Raw genomic sequence first — 23,880 nt, forward strand, 5'->3', positions numbered from 1 at the left:
TCGCAATCTATGACATTGAGTAATGTCTTTTTGAATATGATAGTTTTACTTACACACGGCTTGCAGTCATTTTCTTTGATGTCGAGTTTTTCATTTTTTTTTTCTCCCAATGATCAAGACCAACCATTTGTTTGCATGGTTCTAGCTAGAAAAGGAAGACAGAATTCAAGGTTCGTAGAAATCGTAGCCTACATGCGCAGAATCCTCAGTCATCACCTATCGCAAACCCCAAAGCAGCAAGCAAAAAAAAAAAAGATGCCGACTATCAAATGATCTAAAAACGTGACACTGATGGCAAGAAATATGGAAAACACGTCTTGATGATCCTCTAGAATACCCAAACGAGCCGGTAACGAGGTTATGAAGCTAGAAACTAGTGATGGTCAGGCGCAGTACCTTTCCTACGCCAAACAAACCTCGACACCGCCTTCTCCATTACACTCGCAAGAAGAAAAAAAAAAGAAGAAAATCCCCATCCCATGAAAACGACGTCCACTCTCACATGTCTATATACCGCTACTAACACTTCCCTGACTATTCTCCCTTCGTGGCCCACCCTCCATGCCTTCAAAAGCACTACCGCGCCTCCCCAGGTTAAACATGCTTCCCTCGCTACCCTGTCTTCTTCCGGCTATGCCACTAGGCCCTCCAAACGTACTGCTCAGCGTCCACCCTCCAGCCGCCGGACTTGCATCTCTAATGCTAATCGCTGGGGGTAAGCCTAGGCTTGGTATCTTGTCATCGCCTACGGGTAGGATTCGTGGCGAAGGCGAAGGGGCGTGGCGGAGTCCTTCGGCGTAGAAGGAAGAGAGGAGAGAGATGTTGGAGCAGAATGCTTCTACTTCGTCCTTGACTTGCTCGGGAGTTAGCGAAGTGATAGCTGCAAGATGCGGTGTGGTGGCTGTAGATGATCTCTGTTCGTGGCTGGTGAGTGCGGTGTGTAACAGGCTAGCATCCTGGACTGGCCGAGCCAAGGGACTGGAAAAGGGACTACGATGCGGATTACCACGCTCTGCTGCTGGTGTTGAGGGCATGCGACTGCTTTGGCTACCGTCCATTGTCGCTTTTTTGTGCTCATAAGGGTCGACATGGCGGATTCTACTGTTGTCTTTGGCACGATTATGTGCGAGGCGATTTGCTAGCAGCAAGAAGTTTCCTTCGTCGGTGATTTGAGCGAGCACTCCTCCACTGCGATGAATGAACTGCGTGTACTTGTAGTCTGGATTACCCCAGGAATACGTTACTTCCACGTCTGGTGGAAATGCGCTAGCAGCTTCCATGTCAAGAACAAAGTTCAACCTCCGTAACAGAGCTTTATGATACACAAATTTGTCTGTCCTAGAGTATTGAGGAGAGAAGCTAGTTGAGTCCCACATATTCTCCGGCTGGGATTTGGGAGGCTGGAGTGCTAGTTTGACAAGATATGGAGACCGGAAGGGGTGATGGTCAACAATGTTTGCTACCTCGGCGATAGGGACTTCGACGAGTTTTAGGCCGTACTTCTCTACGCTTGTAGCCCAGGTAACAATAGAATCTTCTATAAGCTTTGCCGTTACGTTCATCCAATCGATGCGGATATGATAGCAATTGTCAGGGTTATGTAGACGATCATAGTGTAGCGAGATAATCTCAGGGCGGTATGAACGCTTCCTAGGATCCACATCGTACCGCATAACGCGGGACAGAATGACTTTCCTCTTAGGAGGCTCAGCACGTGTTGGAGTTTTTTCGCCTTCTCGGGGAGAGTCAGAGTTTGTAGATGATGAATCCCCCGTGCTAGGTCGTGACTTGATGGTCTTCGAGATCAAAGGCGATGTCCGTGGCGCCTCTGAGAGTGGCGTAGAAGGAACTGACTTGTCTGTCTTTCGCATGCCAAACCATCCCGTTCGCGACTCAACTCGAGGAGCCCGATATTCTGCCGCAATCTGGAAAAAGAAATTGCCGTCACGAAACGGATGTCTTCGCTGCACATGCTGAATTAGGCCCTTGTGCATGAGTTCGTTTCCGAAATCTACAGCTTCATCTCTAGTTTCAATGTCCTTGAAATTCGAGAGGAGCCAGTTGGTTAAGTCAAAGCCTAAGAAGCAATTGTAGTGCAATTTCAAGTGCCATCGGCGATCAAGCATCTGAATGCCTTTCTCACCTTGCAAGTCTTCTGCAAGCTTCTTAATATCAATGTTCGATGTATGGTACTTTTCAGAGTCTGGGAAGACAGAGTTCTGGAACTCGCTGTCTGTGTCTTCAAGTAAAGAGTTGCCTAGTCCTGCCGCTACGACCGCCGAGGGATCGCGAGTGTGGTATTCAATTGCAAGGGGATTTGGGTCTTTCTGTTTCGAAACATAAGAGGGCTGAGAATAACGCTCTTCGGGAGATATGAAACGGAATTTTTGCCACAGCTGCGTGAGCTTTCGGATCCCCTCTAAACGTATCTCCTCCTCAGAGTCTTCAGTAAGCATTGGAAGTGGCCGCCTATGCACTGCCGGTATCTCAACAGGAATCAAGACGAAACGTGCTCTCCAAAAGCGTAGGATTTCAGAAAACTCATCATGATAGCCAGCCAGGAATGTATCGATGATATTCCAATTGTACTCCCTTCGTGGTGGCCTTAGGATTACGTCTCTGGGGTTATAGGTGTCTTCAAAAGCCGTACGGATGTAGGCTCGATACGGAAAGGGCTGATCGACGCCGGCGGAGGATTCCAAAGCTGTCGTGGGCTTTCGGTTGTATCGTCTTACCTCTACTTCTCCACCTGCTACACAAACTAGTTGATGGATGCTATTTCCCACGCTCATAAAAACGGTGTCTCCATCGTTGGACATGTATTCAGGTGCTAGGATGCTAGCGAGGGTTTTCTCTTGTCGCCCTGAAAACTCTGCAACAGAAGAGCCTACCACAATCTGAAATCCGTGAGAAAGACGAAAAGCGATGAGCTCCTTGATGAGGGACTCCCTGCTCTTTGGAGCCTCTGGCATATCATCATCTTCGTTTTGTGTGATCTTGTATGGGCTCTCATTATATTCCGATGCGACTTGTTCGACAGTAGGGAACCACTCATGAGTCAAAGGGACAGCGGCGGGCGAGCATAACGACCTCCATTTCACGGTACCGGTTCGTAGCGTTCTAGGGAAGACGTGATGCCAGCGCCGATATTGATTTTTGGAGTTGATGTTATTCCTTTTTGGATTACAAGGATTGACCAAGACTGCCCAGGGCGAGATGGCACTTGTAGGGGATAAAGTCCGTGGAACATCTCTAGCACCTCCGCTGGAAGACAGATCTGGTTTTGGTCCAACATGCTCCCCCGTCCCGCGAGCACCCGCAAGAAGGAACGTGGACCCAGGATCTCGAACGGCCGAGCTAGATTGGGAAGGAATAGATGGTTTATTGAATCTCATGCCTCTGACAGTCTCAATAGAACGGCTAGCCCGATCAGAAGCGAGCGACTCGGCTGACAAAGGGCCAGTGCGCGATGCGGGTTTGATGGCAATAGGCTGCGAAGCTTTCTCCGTAGAAGTGTGACGAGTGCTTGCCAACCTTTCGGCAATGACCCCCTTTTGGTTATTCTCAACAGTCAGCATGGCAGGTTTAACCTTGCCTTGGCTGATATCGATAGTAGCGTCTCCGAGGGTTGGTTTGGCTGGCGCTGCTTTTCCACCAAAACTCATCTGTCTCAGAAACCAGTTGGAAGGTCTACTTTTTATCTCAGCCTTGGTTGAAGTGGTCGTTGCCGCGCCAGTGAGAGGAGGGAGACCGGCTCGCCTCGAAGGAGACACTCCTCGGCTGGGTGCAGGAGAGTGCTTTGGGGTGGCTTGCATGGAAGGATGGTGGCTTTGAGAATCCTCAGAATCCCCTCTTTTGTGCGATACTGGACGCCCCATACTGACACTGCCTCTTGCCAAGTTCTTTTGCCGTTGCAGGATGTCAGCACGTGGCATGCCTTCGACTTTGTGATCAGACATGCGATAGACAGTACCACGGGGAGAATGACTCTCGACCTCTTTTGCCTTCTCACGCATAAGTTGTGGGAAGTTGTTTTCAGGTGGTGGACGGGCGGTTTTAGGGATCGACGGGCCGACACTGCGGAATGAAGAAGAAAGTTGAAAACTCCTGGATAGTTTGGGTGAGCCACTGGATAGCTGGTCGCTCGGCCTTCTTTGATGTACTCGATACTCTGATTCGGGGCGTCTTTCCATGATTGGAGAGAACACGCCATTGTCATATGCTTCCATCCAGTTCTTGTACGCAGTTCTACTTTCGTCTAATTGGTCATTCCCATACTCTTTGTCCCCTTTTGAAGAGTAGGAACTTGCTCCAGTAGTTGAGCGTTTGACTATAGTGACTGTTTTCTGGTCACCATCGTCTCGGTCGAACGATTCACGAAGATGGTGTGGGTACATTGGGTCTTCTTCCAGGTACGGAATAGCAACGTCTCCCATTTCATTCTCCATAACACCCATCATTTGGAGTTCAAAAATACGGCATCTGAGGGAGAAGATGCGACCTTTTTTTCGAGACTTCTTCACTATTTTGTCGGCTTTCCGAGGTTTTGTAAGCTCCAAGATCTCTTCAGAAGTGCCAGACCAGAAAGAGATATCCACCCAATATGGCATTGCGAATCTCCAGTTGTCTGTAGCTTCTGCAGAGTCGTCTGTCGGTATGTGTTGCATGGTGGAGGCGCGAGAAACGGAACCAAAAATAGGCTGACTTTGACGGGGAGTTTTGTCCTCTTCAGTCCGCGAGACTCCTAGAGTTGCATGGTGTTTCTCTTGCTCAGCCTTCAAGTCGGAAACCGAGCGAGGAGTTTGATACTTGAAAAGAGGTACTGAATGAAGTGGCATTGGTGAGAGGCACACCAAGTCGATGCCGATGCCTGATCCAATAAGTGTATCTGTGGTCAATTTGAGCATGTTGTAGTCCACCTCGAAAACACCTGTTCCAGGACTGACGACTATGACGGAGATACCTGTTCGAACGAGGTCGCGATCAATGTAGTCTTTGGAAAACTGAGCTGCGGCTAGGTTGATAGCTTCAAGAATGTTGCCTTGACTTGCAGATGATGGCCTTCCAGCGACGACAAATTCAGACATTGGACCATCCACACCTACATCATCTTTGTTCGCGACTTGCTTTACTGGTTTGCGCACAAGAGACACCTCGCGAAGGAACATTCTAAACTCTTTCTTGAGCTGATACAAGATGTTGATCCAGTCACCACTAGCCATGTCGCTTACAACGACTCGATAGTAATCTCTGAAAGTGCCCGAATGCGAATCAAAGTGTGTGTCGCTTGTCGCTCCCTCAAGATGATCAGCTACTAATTCGCCGTCGTATTGCATTCGAGTAAAGAGGATGATAGTGACAAGATGTCGTGCGTTGATTCTCAGCCATCTTTTAAAAAGATCCGGGAGGAAGCCGCTGACAACTTTGTTAAACATAATCTCTCCGGCACCTTCGGTATCAAAGTCCCACATCTCCCGAGACATCTGGATAAACAGAGTGTAACGTGCCGACTCGCTGCGAAATATGGGTTTCGACTTGGGCGAAAAATAACCAGAATGGACAGACTGGCCATTGATGTAGATGTGCTTGATGGTAGCTTTGATGGTCCCCATGAACAGTAGTCTCTGGCCTCGGTAAACGGTACGTTTGCTGAGCTCAGAGATTGCCATGCGCCACATATCTGCGCGTGCGAGATACTCATCACGAAACACGATTTCTACATGATGAGCTTCATGTAGGTCTTCATCAGCCTCTGTCACCACAACTTGCATCCTATTGCGGAATCCGAATACCTTGGCAATGCGCTCGGATATAGAAACCTTGGCTAGGTCAGTTGTGCCTCGTGCCAATATCAGATGTCGCATACCTGCAGGTTCGGATACTTTGACTTCAGGTCTGGAGAAAGAGGTTTTGGGACAAACACATAGGCTTTGTCCGCGTCGACGTCGCGACCACCGGGAATAGTCGATCCATTCTCATCGAGGGTTATCGTGTTCGAGTCTCGACGATGTCTCCTCGGATGGCCCTGGTTGTGAACATCTCTAGAAGATGCGTCGTGTTTGTGTTGTGCGCTATCATGCTGTGCGCTCTTCGGCCCTGCATGGAAATTGCGAATGGCGTTATCTTCCTGTATGGCTACTATCTGAAGCAAGGAACCAGCACCGGTTGGGACCTCGGGAAATTTCTCGCTGTTAAACACGATTTCATCTCTTGAGAAGTTGTCGTCATGCGTCCATAGGGTGCACACTTTCTGCACTCGGGCCTGTTGCGGATGTGATGCGGACTTCGACATGATTCTTATTGATGTTGCGGAGGGTGGCTCTAGCTTTGTGCTGGCTCACAAACATTTGCATTCTACTCATCCATACATGCTGAACGAGCGTCCTTCCATTATTTGTGATAAGAAGTAATGACCAATGGTTCAAGAGCGATATCGCAACCAAAGGTGACGGTGTGATGGTCGTGTCGCGTCGCGGCCTGCGACGTACTGTGAGAGAGTGCCAAGGCGCTACAGTCTCTTTACGTAAGCCCGCATAACGTGCTGTGCAGAAGCGGCGACTCGACTCTACTTGGATCACAATCTGCTCATGAATTGTCCATACTAGCATACACATAATATATCATAGTAAATACTTGCAGGGTGAAGTGTTCAACATGACAGGTGCTGTATTGAAGGAGGAAATCAGACGCGAAGAGAACGGTTTTCAGGCATGATTCACAAGCAACGGGCGTTTGGTCTGCAGCGCATCTGGTTCTGTCGAACACAGGGAGTGTATGACAGTCTTCTCGCATGCCTAAACGCTCTCAACCCTTGCCCTCATCTCTCCTAAATCTTCACCCTCAACACTGTCCTGCTTCTCTTTGACAAACTTTTCGAGCGCCCCATCAATATCGTCTGTTCCATCAACAAAATCAAGCCATCCCTTCAAGCCGTCCTTTTCCAGGACTCTGACTATCACCTCGGCAACCGTTGCACGGCTGACCTTTTCTCCAACTCCAACCCTGCCCATCTTCACCTTACCAGCTGGCTCTTCGGTTAACGTACCAGGTCTCAAACTGATACCGCAGAAACGCTCATTAGCTGGCACGCCCTCCTTTTCTTCTTTTGCTAAACGTTCATTGGATAGGACGGTAAGAACCTCATCAGCTGCAACTTTGGCTTTGTAATAGTTCGGTAGGACCTCGTTATTGACTTTTTGTGCAGAATTCCAGTCCTCGTCGTTCCACCAGGGTGCGCGGCCGCGGCGCGAGGCAATGTAAGATACATTGAGAAACTTTTTGACAGAAGATGTGTGAATGCTAGCTTTTGTAAAGGCAATGGCTGCGTCGCGGTCGATTGCGAAGGTCATTTCTGCACCGCCTTTCCCTCCAGCGCCTGCTATGTGGTCAGAGTATGTCCATAACTCACCGAAGGTCCCGTTTCATCAAAATCCTAGCCAGAGAAATCAAAGAAAAGGAAAGATGAACATACCTGCACTCCATACAACCCAGTCTGGCTTCACCTGATCCAAAATAGTCTTTGCTTTTTTCTCATCCTGGACATCTGCAACGTTGCTGACAAGCACACTTAGCTTACCTGGCTGGCCCTGGCCAAGCTTCTCAATGGCGGGTTGTTGCGAAGCAGTACGAATCATGCTTGTCACATTCCACGACTTTGCTAACAGAAGGGGTGTGAGAAGCTGAGCAACCTTGCCGTGGCCGCCGATTAAGAGTACGTTGTGTGTCATTATGGTAAGTAACTGTTAAACAATTCCTTAGATGGGATCAAGATATTGAGGAAGGAAGATATAGAATGGATCTGGAATATCACTAGAAGGATTACTTCAGACGATGGAAGTCAATCAGCTTTTGTATACAGGCCGACACATCGATCGTTGCTGGATGCGGTGCTGATGCAATTGCCAATATGACGTCGTGTGCGTCTTGACCTTCCGAATAAGCGCCGACAAACTCTGAAAGCTTTGTAAGGAATGAACATTAACACTGGCCGTTTCGACTCTGATCAGCAATGCGCATGAGATCGTCGCACGGCAAGAATAATCTAGAGCTTGTGTAGTATGAAATGTATTGTTTGAACTTTTCTGGGTCGTTTCGGGGCACATTGCAGGAGTACCGGATGTTTGGTGCTAGTGCTAAGCGGCTATGAGAAAAAGAAGAAAAAGAAACAACTGATGGGCCGAGAGGTTTTCTATGGACGGGTAAAGCACAAGAAGAGCCTTGAATAACAGAATAGGCTGCGCAGGGACGTTCAAGCAACATGAATAAGGGGATATGGGTATTTACGACATCGCCGGGCTCCTAGGGCCAAAAAGAAACCGCCTGTGACGCCGATGAATGCTTGAAATATATAATGCTTGGAATAGAACAGCTATTACACACGAGTCTCCAATTTACGGAGAGGTTCGCGCGAGGTATTTATGTATGTGTGAAGTTTGGAGGGCGTAGGAGAGAATTAGGCCTTATGTGCCAGGGCCAGTTGGCTTGGATTGTTCACCAGCGTGACTGGAGAAAGGTCCTACGTTGAAATCTGGTGTTGTTTCTGTGTTCTGGCTGGGAGGGCCACGGTACTCACTCGCGTCGGGAGCAAGGATGGGATCGGTCGACTTAGTGTCAGGATGGACTTCGATGCCATCTTGAGCCTCAAGATCTTGCTTCGTGGCATTGCGGCTGAATTTGATGGAGTCGTTATCACCACTGCCGCGGTCAATCGGTGACCAGCCCCCAATACTGCCTGCAACGATACCAGCCATGACAGTTGCCGGACCAAAAGCGGAATTAGAACGGGACCTGCGACGACGACTACTGGGAGTAGGTGGAGCATGAGAGCCGTCATCAGGTTGGGCACCATTATTAGGAGTACCAGGTAGAGAGTGACTGGATCGCGATCGGGTAAAGATTTCCCTGGGATGTTGCACCTTGAATTTGATAGCACTGAGACGGCCGCCACGGACTTTTCTGAGGAAGGCAAGTTCATCGCGAACCTCCAGTAGTCCTTGGTTCCAGTAGTAATCGTCATCTGAAACGACAAGCTCGGGAGTTTGCTTGCGCCTGAAGAAGTCGGGAATGCATTTCCTGATAAGCTCATCAGGTATCAAGCGAACGATGACACCGACCGGTAGAGACAGGAAGCCCAAAACTATTGAGTAGCCCCATTGAGGGCCGTTGAGTCTCGTAACCTTGAAAGCCTCGCCACCGACAAATATAATCATGGTCTGACCTCCAATCATGATGAGCAAAATCATGATGAAGAACCAGTTGTGGGTAATGCCTTCAAATACATTGAAGCGGTTGTCGAGGCGGCGGTTGTTGAGAGCGTTGAAGATTTGCATCCAGACAAAAGTGTTGAACACCAAAGCAGGCAATTGCTGCTGCTCACGTGGGCTTTGGTAACTGAGCATAGATTCGCCAGCAAAGAAGAGGATAAAGGTAACAACCAGCTGGTAAATCGATTGCCCGATGATCATTTTCCACATGCGCAACGTGATCAAAGGTGCGGATTTAGGGTCGGGCTTGCGGTCAAGAAGACTGCGAGTGGGAGGATCAGTTGCCAGTGCCAGAGCAGCAAAGGTATCCATGATGAGATTGACCCAGAGCAGTTGGACAGCAGTCAGTACAGATTGCTGATCGCTACTGGAAACAGCGGAGACGAAGGTGAGAAGTACAGCCGTGATGTTGACTGTGATCTGAAACTGCAAGAACTTCTTGACAGCGTCGTTGACAGCACGACCCCAAAGTAGCGCCTTTACGATGGAAGCAAAGTTGTCGTCCATGAGAATGATGGCAGAAGCTTCTTTCGCGACCTCGGTACCCGCAATTCCCATAGAGAAACCGACATCGGCAGTCTTGAGCGCGGGTGCATCGTTGGTTCCGTCACCAGTGACAGCTACTGTCTCACCGAGCTCCTTGAGGCGCTTGACAAGCTTGCGCTTGTCGTCTGGGCTGGATCGGGCAAGAACACAGAGCTTGGGAATGACAGCATCCATGTCACGCTTTGACAGTTTACGGAAAGTAGGGCCCTCCATGACAACACCGCCAGGGACCAAGATTCCACAATCTTCGGCAATGGCCTTGGCAGTCAAAACATTGTCACCGGTGACCATACGAACGTAAACACCAGCATGCTGACAGTCTTTTACAGCCTCACGAACGTTGTCTCGCAGAGGATCCTGGATACCGACGATAGCCAGAAAGATCATTTTCTTGGCTACATCCTTGAAGACAGCTTGGGTTGGGTCATCCTCATTCTTGGACGACTCGGCGGGCGGCCAGCTCTCGAAATCGCGGTAAATGAGGCCAATGGTTCGTAGAGAGCGGGATGCGTAGGTTGTGATGATGTGCTCGAGTGTTTCACGGTTGTCGGCAGTCATGGGAGCTTCGATAAGTTCCTTGTTGGCATCGGTGACGATCTTGTCGCACATTGCGAGCAGGATCTCGGAAGCACCCTTGACATACAAACGGTAGCGGCCATCGCTTAGTTTGGCGACGGCGCCGGAACACTTGATTGCAGAGTCGAAGGGGATCACCTGGACGAGGTTGGCGTTGGCGCGCTCCTGGGCGACATTGCCCAATCCCAGGTAATCGCGTGCAAATCCGAGCAAGGCTGTCTCAGTTTTAGAGCCGATGAAGGGATCGGGACCTCCAGTCTCGCCTTCGAAAGCGGTCGTGTTCTGGACAATGGATTGCAGAAGAAGGTCCTTGACATCGCGGTTCAAAGTCTCGACGAATTCTGTGGCAGAGACATCGTTGGGATTCTCAACAGGAGACTGGGATACGTCCTTGCCCTTGGCTCCATCGTCAAGTGGGGACACTGAGGATGCTTTGAGTTTGGAGTCGCCAAAGCGGAGAGCAGTTCCGAGGGAGCCAGCAACAACAGTCATCTTGTTTTGAGTGAGCGTACCAGTCTTGTCGGAGCAAATGGTAGTGGCATTGCCCATTGTTTCGCAAGACCGGAGGAGGCGGACCAGATTGTTGTCCTTGAGCATACGTGTCGTGGCGAAAGCCAATGCAAGGGTGACAGCTAGCGGAAGACCCTCGGGCACAGCAACGACAATAACCGTGATGGCGACGATGAGAATGTTGAGGAAGTTCTGACCCTTCTCGGCCGGCGTGGCGTCGCTGCCTTTGAGCCTGACCAAGAACTCAATGAATAACACGACAAAAAGCAACAGAGCCGCAGCTCCACCGAGTTTGGCGATATATGTTGCGAGCACGTTGAGCTTGTTTTGGAGTGGTGTGACTTCGCTGTCTTCGCGAAGAGACATCATAGTCTTGCCGTAGCTGGAGTGTACACCTGTAGCCGTGACCATGAACGTACCTACGCCTTCCGAGACCTTTGCACCGGAAAGGATGAATGGATCAACCTTCTTGAGGTTGTCATGTCGTTCAATGGCTTTGTAGGCCTCGTCACCAGATATCTTCTTGAGCAAGTCAGATTCTCCAGTGGCCGAAGATTCGTCACACTTGATCCCATGGCCTTGGATAAGGATACCGTCGACGGGGATCATGTCACCAGGCTCTAGATTGACAACATCTCCAACAAAGATGTCGTAGACGGAGATTTCGCGAGTGGTTCCAGAGCGAATGACCTTGATGGTTCGGTCTTCCTTCTTGCGGTTAAGTTTGACGAACTGACGCTCCTTTTGCCAGTCATTGGCAGCGCCAACTACAACGACAATGACAATGGCAACAATAATGGCAACACCCTCAATCCACTCTACGGCCGGCTCGCCTGGCTCGTGCTTGACACCAAAAGTTTGGTATAGACCGAGAGCAAGTGAGATGATAGCGGCACACGTCAGCAAAATGAGGACTTTGTCGTTGTAGGCCATCCACGCGAGCTGAAAGATGTTTTTAGGTTTCCTGACTGGAAGTCTGTTGTCGCTAAAGACGCGCTTTCGGTCTGCGAAAGCATTCTCCTTGGAGCCAGTGGGTGCGCTGTCGGTATGCGCACCAGCATTCGGTGATGTCTTTTGCGCAGCCTCGGTAGTACTTGGCGTCGTTGCTTCTTCAAATGTGACTACACCGTCCAAGTGCTGCTCGTCGATACTTAGTCCGGCCTTTCGGTCGGTCCGAAGACCCTTTTCCAAGCCGTCAAGACCTCCGAGCGCATGGAAGGCTGATAACTGCGGGTTGATTAGCACGGTGAGGAGGTTGCTCAGAGGCAACAACTTACGCTCTTGGGGTTGTAGAGCTTGGCCAGCTGACCGGGCGAGAAGGCAAACTTATTGTTTTCAACTACAAAGTCTGCCTCTGTGCCTGGATCTGGTTTCAAGGCATCCTGGTCGTTCAAGACTTCGGTGGGCGCTAGCTCTCCCTTGAAGGCATCGCCCTGTGAGGAAGCGACATATGTGCCTGAACTGTTAGATTCACCATTGTCGGTAGTCGAATCCATCGAGTTGCCCCTTGAGCGAGCGCCTGGAACATTGAGCAGGCCAGCATTGCTGGTCCACGTTGCGACGGGCGAGCTGACATTGTGGGGGCTCGTGGGCCTGCTCTCTCTGCTTTCAAAAGAATTGGCGCCGCGCAGCTCCTGTGAGGACGATGTTTGCTGGGTAGGCGATGGGTTGTCAGAGGTTGCGTTTGGTGGGAATCTGTGGCTGCCGTCCTGGATATCGGCCAGAGGCACGGGATTGCTCATGTTGGTGTCGCTGGCAGCAGACGTGTCGATGGTGATGGTTGGGGCCCGTGGTCTTGAAGGACCGCTGTGTGCCTGTTCGCTCGCCATGGCAGCAGGCTGGGCGGCGCAAGGCTGCAGTAGAGCGAGGCGCTGGGCAGGGCGGTAGGCTGTGCAAGCAGGCAGGGAAGCGATGGATGTAAGCCGTAAGGATGTCAGGTGTGTGTTTCCGGTGAGCGTGCTAGATTATAGTGAATAGTGCATGCGGGAAGAGCATGCAAGCTATAAAAAGGCGTAGCCAGCGGCGAGAGTAGGCGATGGTTGAAGAGTGAAGCAGTGGAGAGCAAGCAAATGGGCACAAAGAGCGTGAGTGGTCCTGGGTGGAGGCAAGAGCCAGTGGATGAGGCCCAGCGACTAGGATCTGGTACCAACGGCTTTGTTAGCACCTGGCGGCCGTGGTGGAAAGCGTGGTGCGCGGCAGGGCGATGGTGTGCTTACGTGACGGGGCCAGATGGCCGGTAGGAGCGATGGATTAGCGGAGAATGGAGTGAGTGAGCGAGTGGGTTCGTGGTTGATTGACTGATTGACTGATTGACTGATTGACTGATTGACTGATTGATTGATTGATTGATTCGGTGGGTGGCTTCACAGAAGCTGGCTGGCGGATGGCGCGAGGGGGGCTATGTTACTGGGGGCTGCGCGCGTCCATTCGGGCGTGGATTGTGGCTATGCTGCGCCGTATGGGAAGGTGGTGAAGAGCGAGTTGTGGGTGGCAACCAAGGCACGACAGGCGAGGACCATGGACGAGCAGAACAAAAGAGCGGAAACACAAGTCTTTGTTGCTTCGCGAGCAAAAACAGGCCCGGCAGACGAGGCGCATTAAGGACTGCCTGAGGCGTGTTTTCGTCGAAGCTCAACCGCCCAAGGATTGGCATGCAACCAAGACCGACACAGCCCCATCTAGCGTCGTCTTGCTCGCACGCGCACAGACTCCCGCCAAGTCCGTCTCTGCAGCCCGGCCAGCAGCCCATGGATGTGCAACACGACGGCAGCCAACGACACCACGTCACTGGCCAACGCCATTCCTTGGGCGTGCACTTGCATGCTGCTGCTGCTGTGCTGGCTGCGTGTCCGTACATGCATTCACACATGCATACAGACCCAAGTACTTTTATATATGTGTATATATGTACAAGCATACCTGCTGCTGACTCATTCCCATCCCAGGCCCGGATACTACTTATTACTGACTTTTGTACAGTAAATAGAGTGCCTACATATACGCATCCGTGCTGGCATATACTGCGGCCTGTACCCTACACTACTCCGTCTTCACAACACGCTGCCGCTGCCGCTGCCGCCGCCCCCCATCACCCCATCGCCGTCAGTGCGTCATCTCGCCGTCTCCTTTTTCTTCGCCTGGCCCATGCCTCCACCTGCATCGCTCTCCACAAGCATTCGTTTTGCTCCTCATGCTCATCTCTCCACGACAATTGCCGCAACCGCCGCCTAGCCGCCTTCTCAGCCCTGGCCGCACACCTGGCCAACAACAGAGCCTCCACTTGTGTCCCTGGCTCTGTTGGCCCGCAGCCCTCGCGTTCCTGAAGATCAAAGGCGAGTGTGGGTGGATAAGGGAGAGGCCAATTTCCGAGCAGCCAAGGGCCGAAGACCTTGGCCCATCTCCCGCCCGTCGAGCCAGCGTCGACGTCCTTGTAGTCGGGCGTCACAGACTCGGCTTCTCCATACCTGTAGTACTGGAGTATATTCCAGTCTTCGATATGCGCCTTACCTCTTCCAGTCGCTCTGCTCTGCCTTCTCGCCCTCTCTACAGATGCCCAGTCTGCGCGTGATGCGATGGCGTCCACCACCTGCAACAATGACTCGCACTGCAGTTTGACCAAGCACTGCAATGCGCATACTCGAGTAGTAATGTACACACTTGATACGGATGCCAGTCAAACATTGGCACAAGCCACGAACCCCCAGGCTGTCACGAAGCAGACTAGCCCTACGCACTCATGCCAATTATACACATGTACATATCCAAGTACATACATAGGAGATGCAGGGCCAACAAGAGCCCAAGTGTTATTTGGGTACATCCATGATGCATGCATACAAATTTGGAACCTAAGCTTCTTACACCCGTTCCTCGAGGCTTGCTGAACATAAGATGTTGACGTGCTTCGCAAGTTCACATGCCGGCTGCCCCGGCTCTTGGCACCATCGGCCCAACTAGTCCAATGCCTGCAATAGCAACACGTCAAACGACCACGATCCCTGGTTTCAAGCATGGAGGTGACAATTCAGCAAGCCATGTATTCGTCTAATAACATGGCGCGCGATTTCAGTGAGACATCCAAGACATCGGTCCATGTCTAGACATGTAGTAGGTGTGTATGGTGCATTGTTACTCTTGACACTATTAAGCACTGTTGTCGTGGTTCAGCCAATCAGCATGCACACTCACACTCACAAAAGAGACCGTCTGTTGCCCAACCACCATCCTGATCCCACCTGCCCAAAGGATACATCCTATCGATTATCCAGTGCATAGTAGCATATACATATACAGCTTCCAAAGAAATCAGTCTTCTTCCTTCGTGTATGCCCGGGCCAAGGTGAACCACCAAATGACGTGTCTGCAATTGATGTCTCTCTGTCGACTCAGATACGTTGCAATATTCACTCTTTACATATGCTTTGCAGCCAGCAAAGTCTTCAGTCGGAGCACTGTGCCCTTTGGCCCATCGCAGCCGCTGAGATAGTGTTGTACCTGCATCTCGGCCCCGGTCTTCCTGGCTTACCCAGATACTTACACGTGTCCTGCAAGTAAGCGTCTGACGGCTGATACCCGTCAACGGCCATCTCAACCAACATGACCGATGACGTCAATCTCCCCAACAATGACTACACTACTACACCATGTCCTTTCAAAGGAAGCTTTGCACGCACCCCTGCCCACAAAACATGCGCATTTGCAAATTGAGCAACCGCCAGAGAACAGCTCAACGTCCAGTCACATTCGAACATCAACTGAGATGTGCAGTCGTGCAAATGCACTCCTCTCATTACCTAACAACAGGCCCAGATGTGCTCGTCCAGCCAAGCAATGCGTTTGCCAAGTTGTTTTTCATTCCATTTCTGACTGCACACGCCTCTCAAACGAGCATACGTACATGCATACGTACTATGGGTGCATACCACTTGCTGTTCTACGCCAGTCGTGCCGTATCACTATCCTTGCGCTTGGCCTGGTTTCTGCGCAGATTTCTGCCTCTCAAGTGACCACGGAGCTTGAAACTTGAGTACTCGCCAGCATCTCGCCACCATGCGCAAATCATCTGTTCGCGAACTTTATCCAGGCGACGTGAAACGTCATCGTACCCCCCAACCCGCCAAGCACACGGCAGAAACAGAAACAAGATCCTCTCATGGCCAAGACGCTCGTCCCGCACTTGATGTTTTCACGAGTCGTTCTCGTGCCGAACCACACCAGGACTTGCATTTTCAGTCACCAGTCTGAAACCGGTTAGCCCCATGCCTGGCTTTGCACTGCCCGCCATCTCGCCCCTCGACCAATACTACCCAAGCCTATCAAGCGTCACCGAACCATCATTTTGGCCACAGTCGATTACCATCAGCTTTCATCATCATTGGACGTTTCCAGTACCCGCGTCTAGCTGTTGCTGCTTGAAAAAAATTTAGCGTACCGGCTGTTGTGCATCTAGACCTACATGTGCAAGGACAGAGACCGCAGTCCATCACCTTTGGAACTAGATCAGCCATTCTTCAATAGTGTTCGATACATGCACTTGCCACAGAATAGCCTCTTTCGATTTGACCTAGGCCCCATTATAAGGCTTACTTAGAATGGAATCATCGTTGCCATATCCACTCACTACATTTCGAACAGGTAATGCAAGCCCGTATCTCTTGTCCCCTTGAACCACCGTGAATCAGCCTTGACGCGTTTTCCAAGGTTCCAATCGGTTTGCTGTCTACACCCGCTATAGATCATACGTGTACACCGCAATGTTTCAAACCACATGTTCAAGTTCTCCGCGTCCCGCTCTACCTTCCTGCACTGCCTCACCGCCCCCGCTCCGCTTGTGCAGCACACCCGCACAATCCAATCCTCGACCCCATCCTATCACACTGCATTACATCACCGCTCATTCTCTTCGCCATTCTCGGAGATAGGCTCTTTCTTCTTTTTCAAGTGCGGTAATTTAATCGCAAAAACTAGTGCATTGACGATGACAAATGTGGCCATCGCCGAGATGAAGACTAGACGCAGGCTACGACTATAGGCTTCGATGACTGTAAAACAAGTGTTAGCACTGGAACAGCGAGGCGCTGGATTCGAGGAAGGAGGGGCCAAATAGATGACGCGTTGCAGGGTACTAAAGGATTACTGGTCTACGAACCCTGGCTTTGATGTTTGGCGTCCAGGTCAACTATGCTGCGAACTGAGCTACGGACGCGTTGGATGATCTGTATGGGCTTGTTAGAAAGGCTTAATTCTGTATGTGAATTTGCCGTCTAGTCTTCGTCTTCTCCGTTTATGCAGCTCGTGGTGTACGTTTTACAGCACAAAACCAGATGCTCTTCTTGATGCTTTACGTTGTATTTGCAAAGAACAAGTACTATACCACATACCTTGGCCTTATCATGTCCAGTGACTAGTCTATCGAGATATGTTGCCAGCGCGTTCTGTAAGATGAGGCTGCTCAGTGACACTCCCATGACGATGCCCAAACTACGCCACAAAACGAGTGTGCTGCTCATGACCGCCTGGTCTTCCTGAGTGCTTGTCGCAAGAACAGCGAGACTTGTTGCTGGAAAGCTCAAGCCTTGACCAACGCTTGATGGGACTAAGAAGACGGTGGCGAGCCACTTTGGCACATTGAACATCAAAGAGAGGCATGTAGCACCTAGCAGCATTGAGAGTGAGCCAACGACAATAAGCCACTTCATGCGACCCGTCGCAGTCATGATGAAGCCGGCCGACACGCCACAAACAGTCAGTGCAACTGAAGGACCGGCAAGACGGAAACCTGATACGGATGCACTCTCGAGCTCGACAGCCTGGAAATACAATGGAGCGTTGAATAGGATTGTGTTCATGCCAATCTGAGCGAAAAAGTTGTTGAAGACGAGATTGCCGCGTGGTTTGCTGAACAACATGGGCAGCGGCATGACTGGCCGCGTAGCTCTCGACTCGACTCTGATGAGCACGACACCGGTAATAAGCGCTACTACAAGTGAAGTAATAACCAACCAGTGTTTCCATGGGTAGACGTTGCCTCCAAGATTCAGGCCTAAGATCAGAAATGCAACAGATACGGTCAGCAAGATCGACCCTGCTATATCAAAGCCATTCATTGCGTCTCGGAAGCCCAGTCCAAACCTTTTTGCCAGATTGGGCCCAAGACTAGACGGCGTCATAACAATGGCGTTGATCAGGAGGATAAGTATGACTGGTACCTGTAGAGCAAAAGTCATCCGCCAACCTAATTTGTCGCACAAGAATCCACCAAATGCGGCACCACAGGCAGATCCGCCTCCATAAAAGAGATTGATGTATGCCTGGTACTTGCCTCGCACCTCTATGCTGACAAGATCATTAGTCATGATGTTGCCCATTGACAGCACGCCAGCTGCACCAATACCACAAAAGGCCCGCGCAAGAATAAAACTTGCAATACTCTGTGCAAGAGCGCACCATGCCGTCGTAGCAGCAAGTAAAGCGAGGCCGGCCAAATACAGAGGCCGGCGACCAAAGGTGTCTGAAAATCGGCCCATCAAAGGCTGAAGCGAGGTCGAGGTAAGCAAAAAGGCAGTCGACAACCAGGATGCAGAGTTGGATGCATGAAAGTAGGATGTGATGACTGGGTGGCTTGAAGCCATGAGAGTGGAGTCAAACATGGCAATCTGGCATGATGCAATTAGCAACCCTACCACATATAGGGGATAGATGGTAGAGACAAAAAACGCCATTTGAACATACAAAGTACCCCAATAAGATGCCTCCAAACACACATCGAAATCTCCAGACCCCGACTCCTTGAAGCTTGCCATCTTGTTCGAATTTGGCCAATTCCTCTGTCTCTTGTCCTGTTGCAGAATGGCTCACAGACGCGAATGACTGCCCATGCGAGTTGCTTTGGTCATTTCCCACAGCTGGGAACTGGGGTGCGGCTCCTTGGCCTTGCTGCGCTACTTCTGCAGCTGTGACTTCATCTCCGGCAATGTCTATGGCATTCTGTTGGCGTTGCGACACAGAGCGAAGAAGCGGTGTTCGTTCCGAGGCAGGCAAAGGCATAGTAGTAGCAAAAAAGGAGTCCAGAGGCGCTGCAGGCTCACAACGAAACCAAGACGATTAGAACTAGCAGCTGTACAACCTTGGTCAAAACAGAGTTCGGGCCGAAGAATTCAAGTAATAGAAGGAATGGCGTGCGTGGAGACAGCTTCGCAGGTGCAAGTGTTAATGATCGTCAGCGCTAGTAGGCCCCGAAATCGCCGTCATTTTCCGCTATCAAAGAGGGCTGATTGCTGGCTCGCCCATGGCTTCAGCATCAAACCTCGCAAACATGAAGACTCCTTTACGCATAGCAATCCTCGAGTGCGATACGCCTCCACCAGCCCTCGTTGAAAAATACGGACGATATGACCGCATCTTCACGACGTTGCTCGAAACAGCAGCCGAGGACTTGGGCTTATCTCCGAAGCAGGACCTAGACTTGAGCGCATTCGACGTCGTCACTGCGCAAGAGTATCCTGACCTGGAAAATATAGATGCAGTACTGATCTCGGGCTCGAGTGAGTATTCGTGTTGCTATCATGGTGCAAAAAACGAAAAAAAAAATGGATTGTGACTAATCGACATCCCACCAGAGCACAACTCATTTGATAATGACCCATGGATCCTCAAGTTGGTCGAGTTTACCCAAACATTACTCAAGCAAGACCGCGTTCGGGTGATTGGCGTTTGCTTTGGCCATCAAATTCTTGGAAGAGCTGCAGGAGCCAAAGTTGGGCGCAGTGATGATGGATGGGAGATCTCGGTCTTGCCAGTTCAACTCACAGCAAAGGGCAAAGAGATTTTTCAACAGGATAGTCTTGTAAAGTTGCGACCAGTATGTCTCACCACTCGGGTTTTCTAACCATGATTTGCAGGCAATCCACCAGATGCACAGAGACGTGGTTTTCGAGTACCCTGCAGATGTCGAGAAGCTTGGCGGATCGCCTCGTTGCCTGGTACAAGGCATGTACAAAAAGGGCAGATTGATTTCTTTGCAAGGTCACCCAGAATTCACCGAGCCCATTGTCTCGTACCTGGTCCAAATGAGGGCTGAACAGGGCATCTTTGAGGAAGAGCAAGCTAGGGACGCGCTAGAGAGAGTGGGCAACCATCACGACGGACTTGTCATCGCCAAGGCGTTTCTCCGATTCTTGCTTGAGGACTAGATAGCATTTGCAACTGGCCGTTACAGACATCAGCAGGCATTGTAATGAGATAACCCAGAATTGGCTACATGGCTTGCTGCTGCGTTACCTTGTACCTGGGATGATGATTTTTGATTCGTTGGCCAAGAACAGGCTACCCCGCGGCGAGGACATGTCTTTGCAGCATTTTCCAATATCAATATATATTATTTATTTCAAGAGTATTGTAAATAACAAAACTGGCTTCGTGGCGCAATGGTAGCGCGTCAGATTCCAGTTTCTCTGGAGTTTCCTGAAGGTTAGGCGTTCAAATCGCCTCGAGGTCACAAGCAGTTTCTTTTTTGGCTGCGGCTGCTACACATCAAATCATCATTCGGCGTATATCGTCAAGCCGGCCTGTCTAACGGATCCAAGTTTTTTGATATCCTTTTTTTTCTTGTGCCAAAAAGCGATCGGGGTTGCCGGCGAGAGATTTGCACTATAGATGACGGTGGATCGATGCTTGTGAGTGTTGGGGTTGCATGGGTGTATGGTGTATGTAGATGGGGCAATGATTGTGGCAGGCGGGGTATGGCACTGCATTGATGCTGTGAAGCATAACACAGGCCCTATGCATGTCCGCGATAGACAGGCATTGCAACGGGTCAGCCGTGGTCGGCCCTCGTACCCCAACCTACTGTGCTGCCCTCTATTTGGTGGCCATGACAAGTACGCAGAGCGCAGAAGGGGCATGGTGCCGTCGTCGCCCTGCCAACGACAGCCTACTTACTGCGCGTGCATGCACGTACAAATGTATGTATGTACATGTAGCACGTAGCATGTACATGTGCATGTGTAGTACCAAGGCCAACAAAACATGGCGTCATGCGCTCGAGGGGTAGCGGGCGGCGGCCGAGGCGGCCGCGGCCGCTGAGTGGCTGGCCCGTCGACCAAAAACGTCGTCGCTGCGCCTGCGCCTTCTCGAATCCGCGCCGGCCAGGGTCCACTGTCAACTCACTTGCTCCCTCATCTTGCTCTCCTACAAACTCTTTGCTCTGCAACACAGTCACTCGCTTCTCCCGCGCCCCTTTTACTTCGCCCCCGGCTGTGCCGTTCTCCTCGATTTCCAAAGTACTCGTTGTAATAAATTCTCTTCGCTGACTTCGCATGCACTTTGCTCAATAACCGCCTCTCGGCTTCAGCACTCCCCATGGGAAAGTGTAGGCACTCTCCTCTCCCCTCTCTTTTGCCCCGCGCCTTTTTATGAGTCCTCGGAGCTAACGCGCCATGCTGTACAGGGAGATATGGTGTAGTCCTGGACGCTGGGTCCTCTGTACGTCGTCGGCGCACTTGGTCTGTCGTCGCAGTGCCGTAGCTAACAAGTTCAAAGGGGACGCGCGTCCACGTCTACCGCTGGCTGAACCACAACGCCGCTCGTGACAAGGCCACTGATGCTCAGTTACACAGTCTGCCCGTCATAGAGACGGACAAGAAGTGGACTAAGAAGATTCATCCCGGTAAGTCGGCCTGTACCCGCCTGGGCGCAGACTGACCTCATCCGCCATCCTCTAGGCATCTCTACCTTTGGCGAAAACCCTCACCGCGTCGGCCCAGATCATCTTGAAAAACTCCTCAGCCATGCTCTCAAACACGTACCCGTTGATCAAGTCCCGAATACTCCTCTCTTCTTGCTTGCCACGGCGGGCATGCGCATTCTGCCCGAGTCACAGCGCAAAGAAATCCTCCACCAAGTTTGCCAGTTTGCCCGCAGCACGACCCAGTTTCAGCTTCCCGATTGCGATGTACATATCCAGGTTATACCAGGAGAGACCGAAGGCCTGTATGGTTGGATAGCAGCAAATTACCTTCTAGGTGGCTTCGATCAGCCAAAACTTCATCAGCACGGCAACGGTCACAGCACATACGGTTTTCTAGATATGGGGGGTGCATCAGCACAGATCGCCTTCGCACCAAATGCTACCGAAGCTGAGAAGCACGCTGACGACCTGACCCTTTTACGACTACGAACATTGGATGGCACGCCGCTGGAGCACAAAGTCTTTGTCACCACATGGCTGGGTTTTGGTGTTAATCAAGCGCGGGAACGATATATAAAGGCGCTATTGGATTCCAGTACTGAAAAAGAGCTCCCAGACCCTTGCTTGCCCGCAGGCCTTAGGCTGGAGGTCACGCAAGAGGGCAAGTTCATCGACTCGGACTCGGACTTGGATGACGACGACGAACCGAAATCAAAGGCGGCAGCAGAACTCGTAGGAACAGGAGAATTCCCAGAATGTTTGCGCCAAACCTATCCTTTGTTGGAGAAGGAAAAGAAATGCACAAACTCGCCATGCTTGATCAATGGTCAACATGTACCTGCTATCGACTTCAAGGTCAACCATTTTGTAGGTGTATCCGAATACTGGCACACGACCCACGAGATCTTCGAGCACGGACACAAAGACAAGGCCTATGATCTGAAGACCTATCAAGAGCGCGTAAACCAATTTTGCAGTCAAGACTGGAAGAGTATCAAAAAAGGCATCAAGAAGGAGAAGTGGGGTAAAAAGGTCGATCAAGACAAAGCACGTGAAGTTTGCTTCAAGGCATCTTGGATCATCAGCATGCTACACGACGGCATTGGCGTCCCTCGGGTCGGAATAGAGGGCCTAGACGGCAGCCAAAATACCACCAAAACCGTACTCGACAATGCCAAGGCAAAAGGGTTCACCGACCCTTTTCAGGCAGTCAACAAGATCAACGACATAGAACTAAGCTGGACACTTGGCAAAATGGTTCTCTACGCTTCTAGTGAGATCCCACCGCCTTCCGAGGAAGCACTCGCCGTGGGCTTCGGTTCCAACGTTCTCGGCATACCTGCAGACTTCCAGTATCCAGGTGGTACCCCCAAAGCGTACGAATCAGAGAACAACTGGCATCGCCTCTTCGTTGAGCATCCTCAACAGATACCAGGCTTCTTTATCATGATTTTTATCATTATTGTCATCTTTTGCTTGATCTTGGGCAAAGAGCGGAGGAGCGCGGTCAAACAGTCGATAGGCAGGATTTTCAAGAGCAAACAAGGCAAAGATCCCTTGCACCGTCGCCGCGGCCGCAGTTTCCCAGCCAAATTCTTTGGTTTTGGCGGTTCGTCATCAGCGAACCAACAGCCGTACGAGCGTGTAGACCTGGAAGACGGTGAATTGGCCAATGAGTTTGAGCTTGAAGAAACCCACCTTGACTCGAGCGATAACGAACTCTCTGATTCTTCCGAGGAATCCAAACTAGGCCGGACCAGCGGATGGGCTACACCACAAATCAAGACGGAGCCTGTGAGTACGCCGAGTTACTTTAGTGGTACAACTGGCGAACTGGCGAGGGATGGCATGGGACTGGGTCTCGGCCTGCCAGGAGGTGCGTTTGAACTTAGCCGGACCGTCAGTCGTGAGAGAATCAAGAGTCGGACGAGTAGCCCCAAAAGGGCTAAGAGTACAATGAGCAAACTTGACGAGTAAAGGAAACGCTTAATGAAGACACATACGTCCTGCCTGTACATAGAATGGGGGCTCGCATTGGTTTAGCCTCTCTTATTCTGTTTTTTCTCTCTCTCTATCCGGTTGGTTACACGATTGTATTAGCTGGGTAGTTTGTTTTATGTTTTATATCTCTGGATTGCAAGGTTTCGGCGTTTTTTATTTCATTATAAAGTAGATACGTGTATTGTGGTTTACTAACTTGACAAGTAAGCATGTTTGACTGTCTTATCCAATCACCTGTTTATTGTCTTCCACTGCCTTTTTCTTCTTGGTTTCCACACTGAATGTGAATATTCCTCT

The 23,880-nt window shown here is 50.7% G+C and overlaps 6 protein-coding genes and 1 non-coding gene across 7 annotated transcripts; 3 read left to right on the plus strand and 4 right to left on the minus strand.

Annotated features, from left to right (window-relative positions):
• Positions 1 to 255: 255 nt before the first annotated feature.
• PSV08DRAFT_195632 (uncharacterized protein) lies at positions 256 to 6,292 on the minus strand (the record flags this gene model as incomplete). Its single annotated transcript, XM_014228710.1, has 2 exons — positions 256 to 5,819; positions 5,867 to 6,292. 2 exons carry the CDS (start codon positions 6,290 to 6,292, stop codon positions 507 to 509), a joined length of 5,739 nt encoding a protein of 1,912 aa, XP_014084185.1. The 3' UTR covers positions 256 to 506.
• A 502-nt stretch (positions 6,293 to 6,794) lies between these two features.
• Positions 6,795 to 7,727, minus strand: PSV08DRAFT_399150 (uncharacterized protein; the record flags this gene model as incomplete). Its single annotated transcript, XM_014228709.1, has 2 exons — positions 6,795 to 7,375; positions 7,472 to 7,727. The coding sequence occupies 2 exons, from the start codon at positions 7,725 to 7,727 to the stop codon at positions 6,795 to 6,797; spliced, it is 837 nt and encodes a 278-aa protein (XP_014084184.1).
• A 591-nt stretch (positions 7,728 to 8,318) lies between these two features.
• On the minus strand, positions 8,319 to 12,724 carry PSV08DRAFT_407466 (uncharacterized protein; the record flags this gene model as incomplete). Its single annotated transcript, XM_066093776.1, has 8 exons — positions 8,319 to 11,277; positions 11,311 to 11,473; positions 11,510 to 11,599; positions 11,633 to 11,636; positions 11,667 to 11,728; positions 11,765 to 12,016; positions 12,047 to 12,122; positions 12,173 to 12,724. The coding sequence occupies 8 exons, from the start codon at positions 12,722 to 12,724 to the stop codon at positions 8,460 to 8,462; spliced, it is 4,017 nt and encodes a 1,338-aa protein (XP_065949836.1). The 3' UTR covers positions 8,319 to 8,459.
• Positions 12,725 to 16,286: 3,562 nt separating this feature from the next.
• On the minus strand, positions 16,287 to 18,941 carry PSV08DRAFT_216373 (major facilitator superfamily domain-containing protein; the record flags this gene model as incomplete). The annotated part of the gene is made up of 4 exons (XM_014228706.1): positions 16,287 to 16,936; positions 17,044 to 17,110; positions 17,276 to 18,550; positions 18,627 to 18,941. The coding sequence occupies 4 exons, from the start codon at positions 18,939 to 18,941 to the stop codon at positions 16,782 to 16,784; spliced, it is 1,812 nt and encodes a 603-aa protein (XP_014084181.1). The 3' UTR covers positions 16,287 to 16,781.
• Positions 18,942 to 19,178: 237 nt separating this feature from the next.
• PSV08DRAFT_268787 (class I glutamine amidotransferase-like protein) lies at positions 19,179 to 20,167 on the plus strand. The gene is made up of 3 exons (XM_014228705.2): positions 19,179 to 19,438; positions 19,514 to 19,740; positions 19,796 to 20,167. The coding sequence occupies exons 1-3, from the start codon at positions 19,183 to 19,185 to the stop codon at positions 20,084 to 20,086; spliced, it is 774 nt and encodes a 257-aa protein (XP_014084180.2). The 5' UTR covers positions 19,179 to 19,182; the 3' UTR covers positions 20,087 to 20,167.
• A 139-nt stretch (positions 20,168 to 20,306) lies between these two features.
• Positions 20,307 to 20,391, plus strand: PSV08DRAFT_t3. The gene has a single exon. It is a non-coding gene; the product is annotated as a tRNA-Trp (tRNA).
• Positions 20,392 to 21,229: 838 nt separating this feature from the next.
• Positions 21,230 to 23,831, plus strand: PSV08DRAFT_268794 (nucleoside phosphatase family-domain-containing protein). Its single transcript, XM_014228704.2, has 4 exons — positions 21,230 to 21,264; positions 21,343 to 21,377; positions 21,435 to 21,561; positions 21,617 to 23,831. Exons 1-4 carry the CDS (start codon positions 21,255 to 21,257, stop codon positions 23,557 to 23,559), a joined length of 2,115 nt encoding a protein of 704 aa, XP_014084179.1. The 5' UTR covers positions 21,230 to 21,254; the 3' UTR covers positions 23,560 to 23,831.
• Positions 23,832 to 23,880: the final 49 nt, after the last annotated feature.

The sequence above is a fragment of the Bipolaris maydis genome (genome assembly GCF_028858645.1).
Source record: "Bipolaris maydis strain C4 unplaced genomic scaffold PSV08scaffold_2, whole genome shotgun sequence".
Taxonomy (NCBI): Eukaryota; Fungi; Ascomycota; class Dothideomycetes; order Pleosporales; family Pleosporaceae; genus Bipolaris; species Bipolaris maydis.

What these genes read in the sequence shown, in the direction of transcription:
- PSV08DRAFT_268787 (XM_014228705.2), top strand. Translation starts at nt 19,183, where the DNA reads ATGGCTTCAGCATCAAACCTCGCAAACATGAAGACTCCTTTACGCATA. An exon ending in AGTACTGATCTCGGGCTCGA is followed by an intron (nt 19,439 to 19,513) that starts GTGAGTATTCGT and finishes ACATCCCACCAG; the next exon opens with AGCACAACTCATTTGATAAT. An exon ending in TTTTTCAACAGGATAGTCTT is followed by an intron (nt 19,741 to 19,795) that starts GTAAAGTTGCGA and finishes CATGATTTGCAG; the next exon opens with GCAATCCACCAGATGCACAG.
- PSV08DRAFT_268794 (XM_014228704.2), top strand. An exon ending in TCCTGGACGCTGGGTCCTCT is followed by an intron (nt 21,378 to 21,434) that starts GTACGTCGTCGG and finishes ACAAGTTCAAAG; the next exon opens with GGGACGCGCGTCCACGTCTA. An exon ending in GACTAAGAAGATTCATCCCG is followed by an intron (nt 21,562 to 21,616) that starts GTAAGTCGGCCT and finishes GCCATCCTCTAG; the next exon opens with GCATCTCTACCTTTGGCGAA.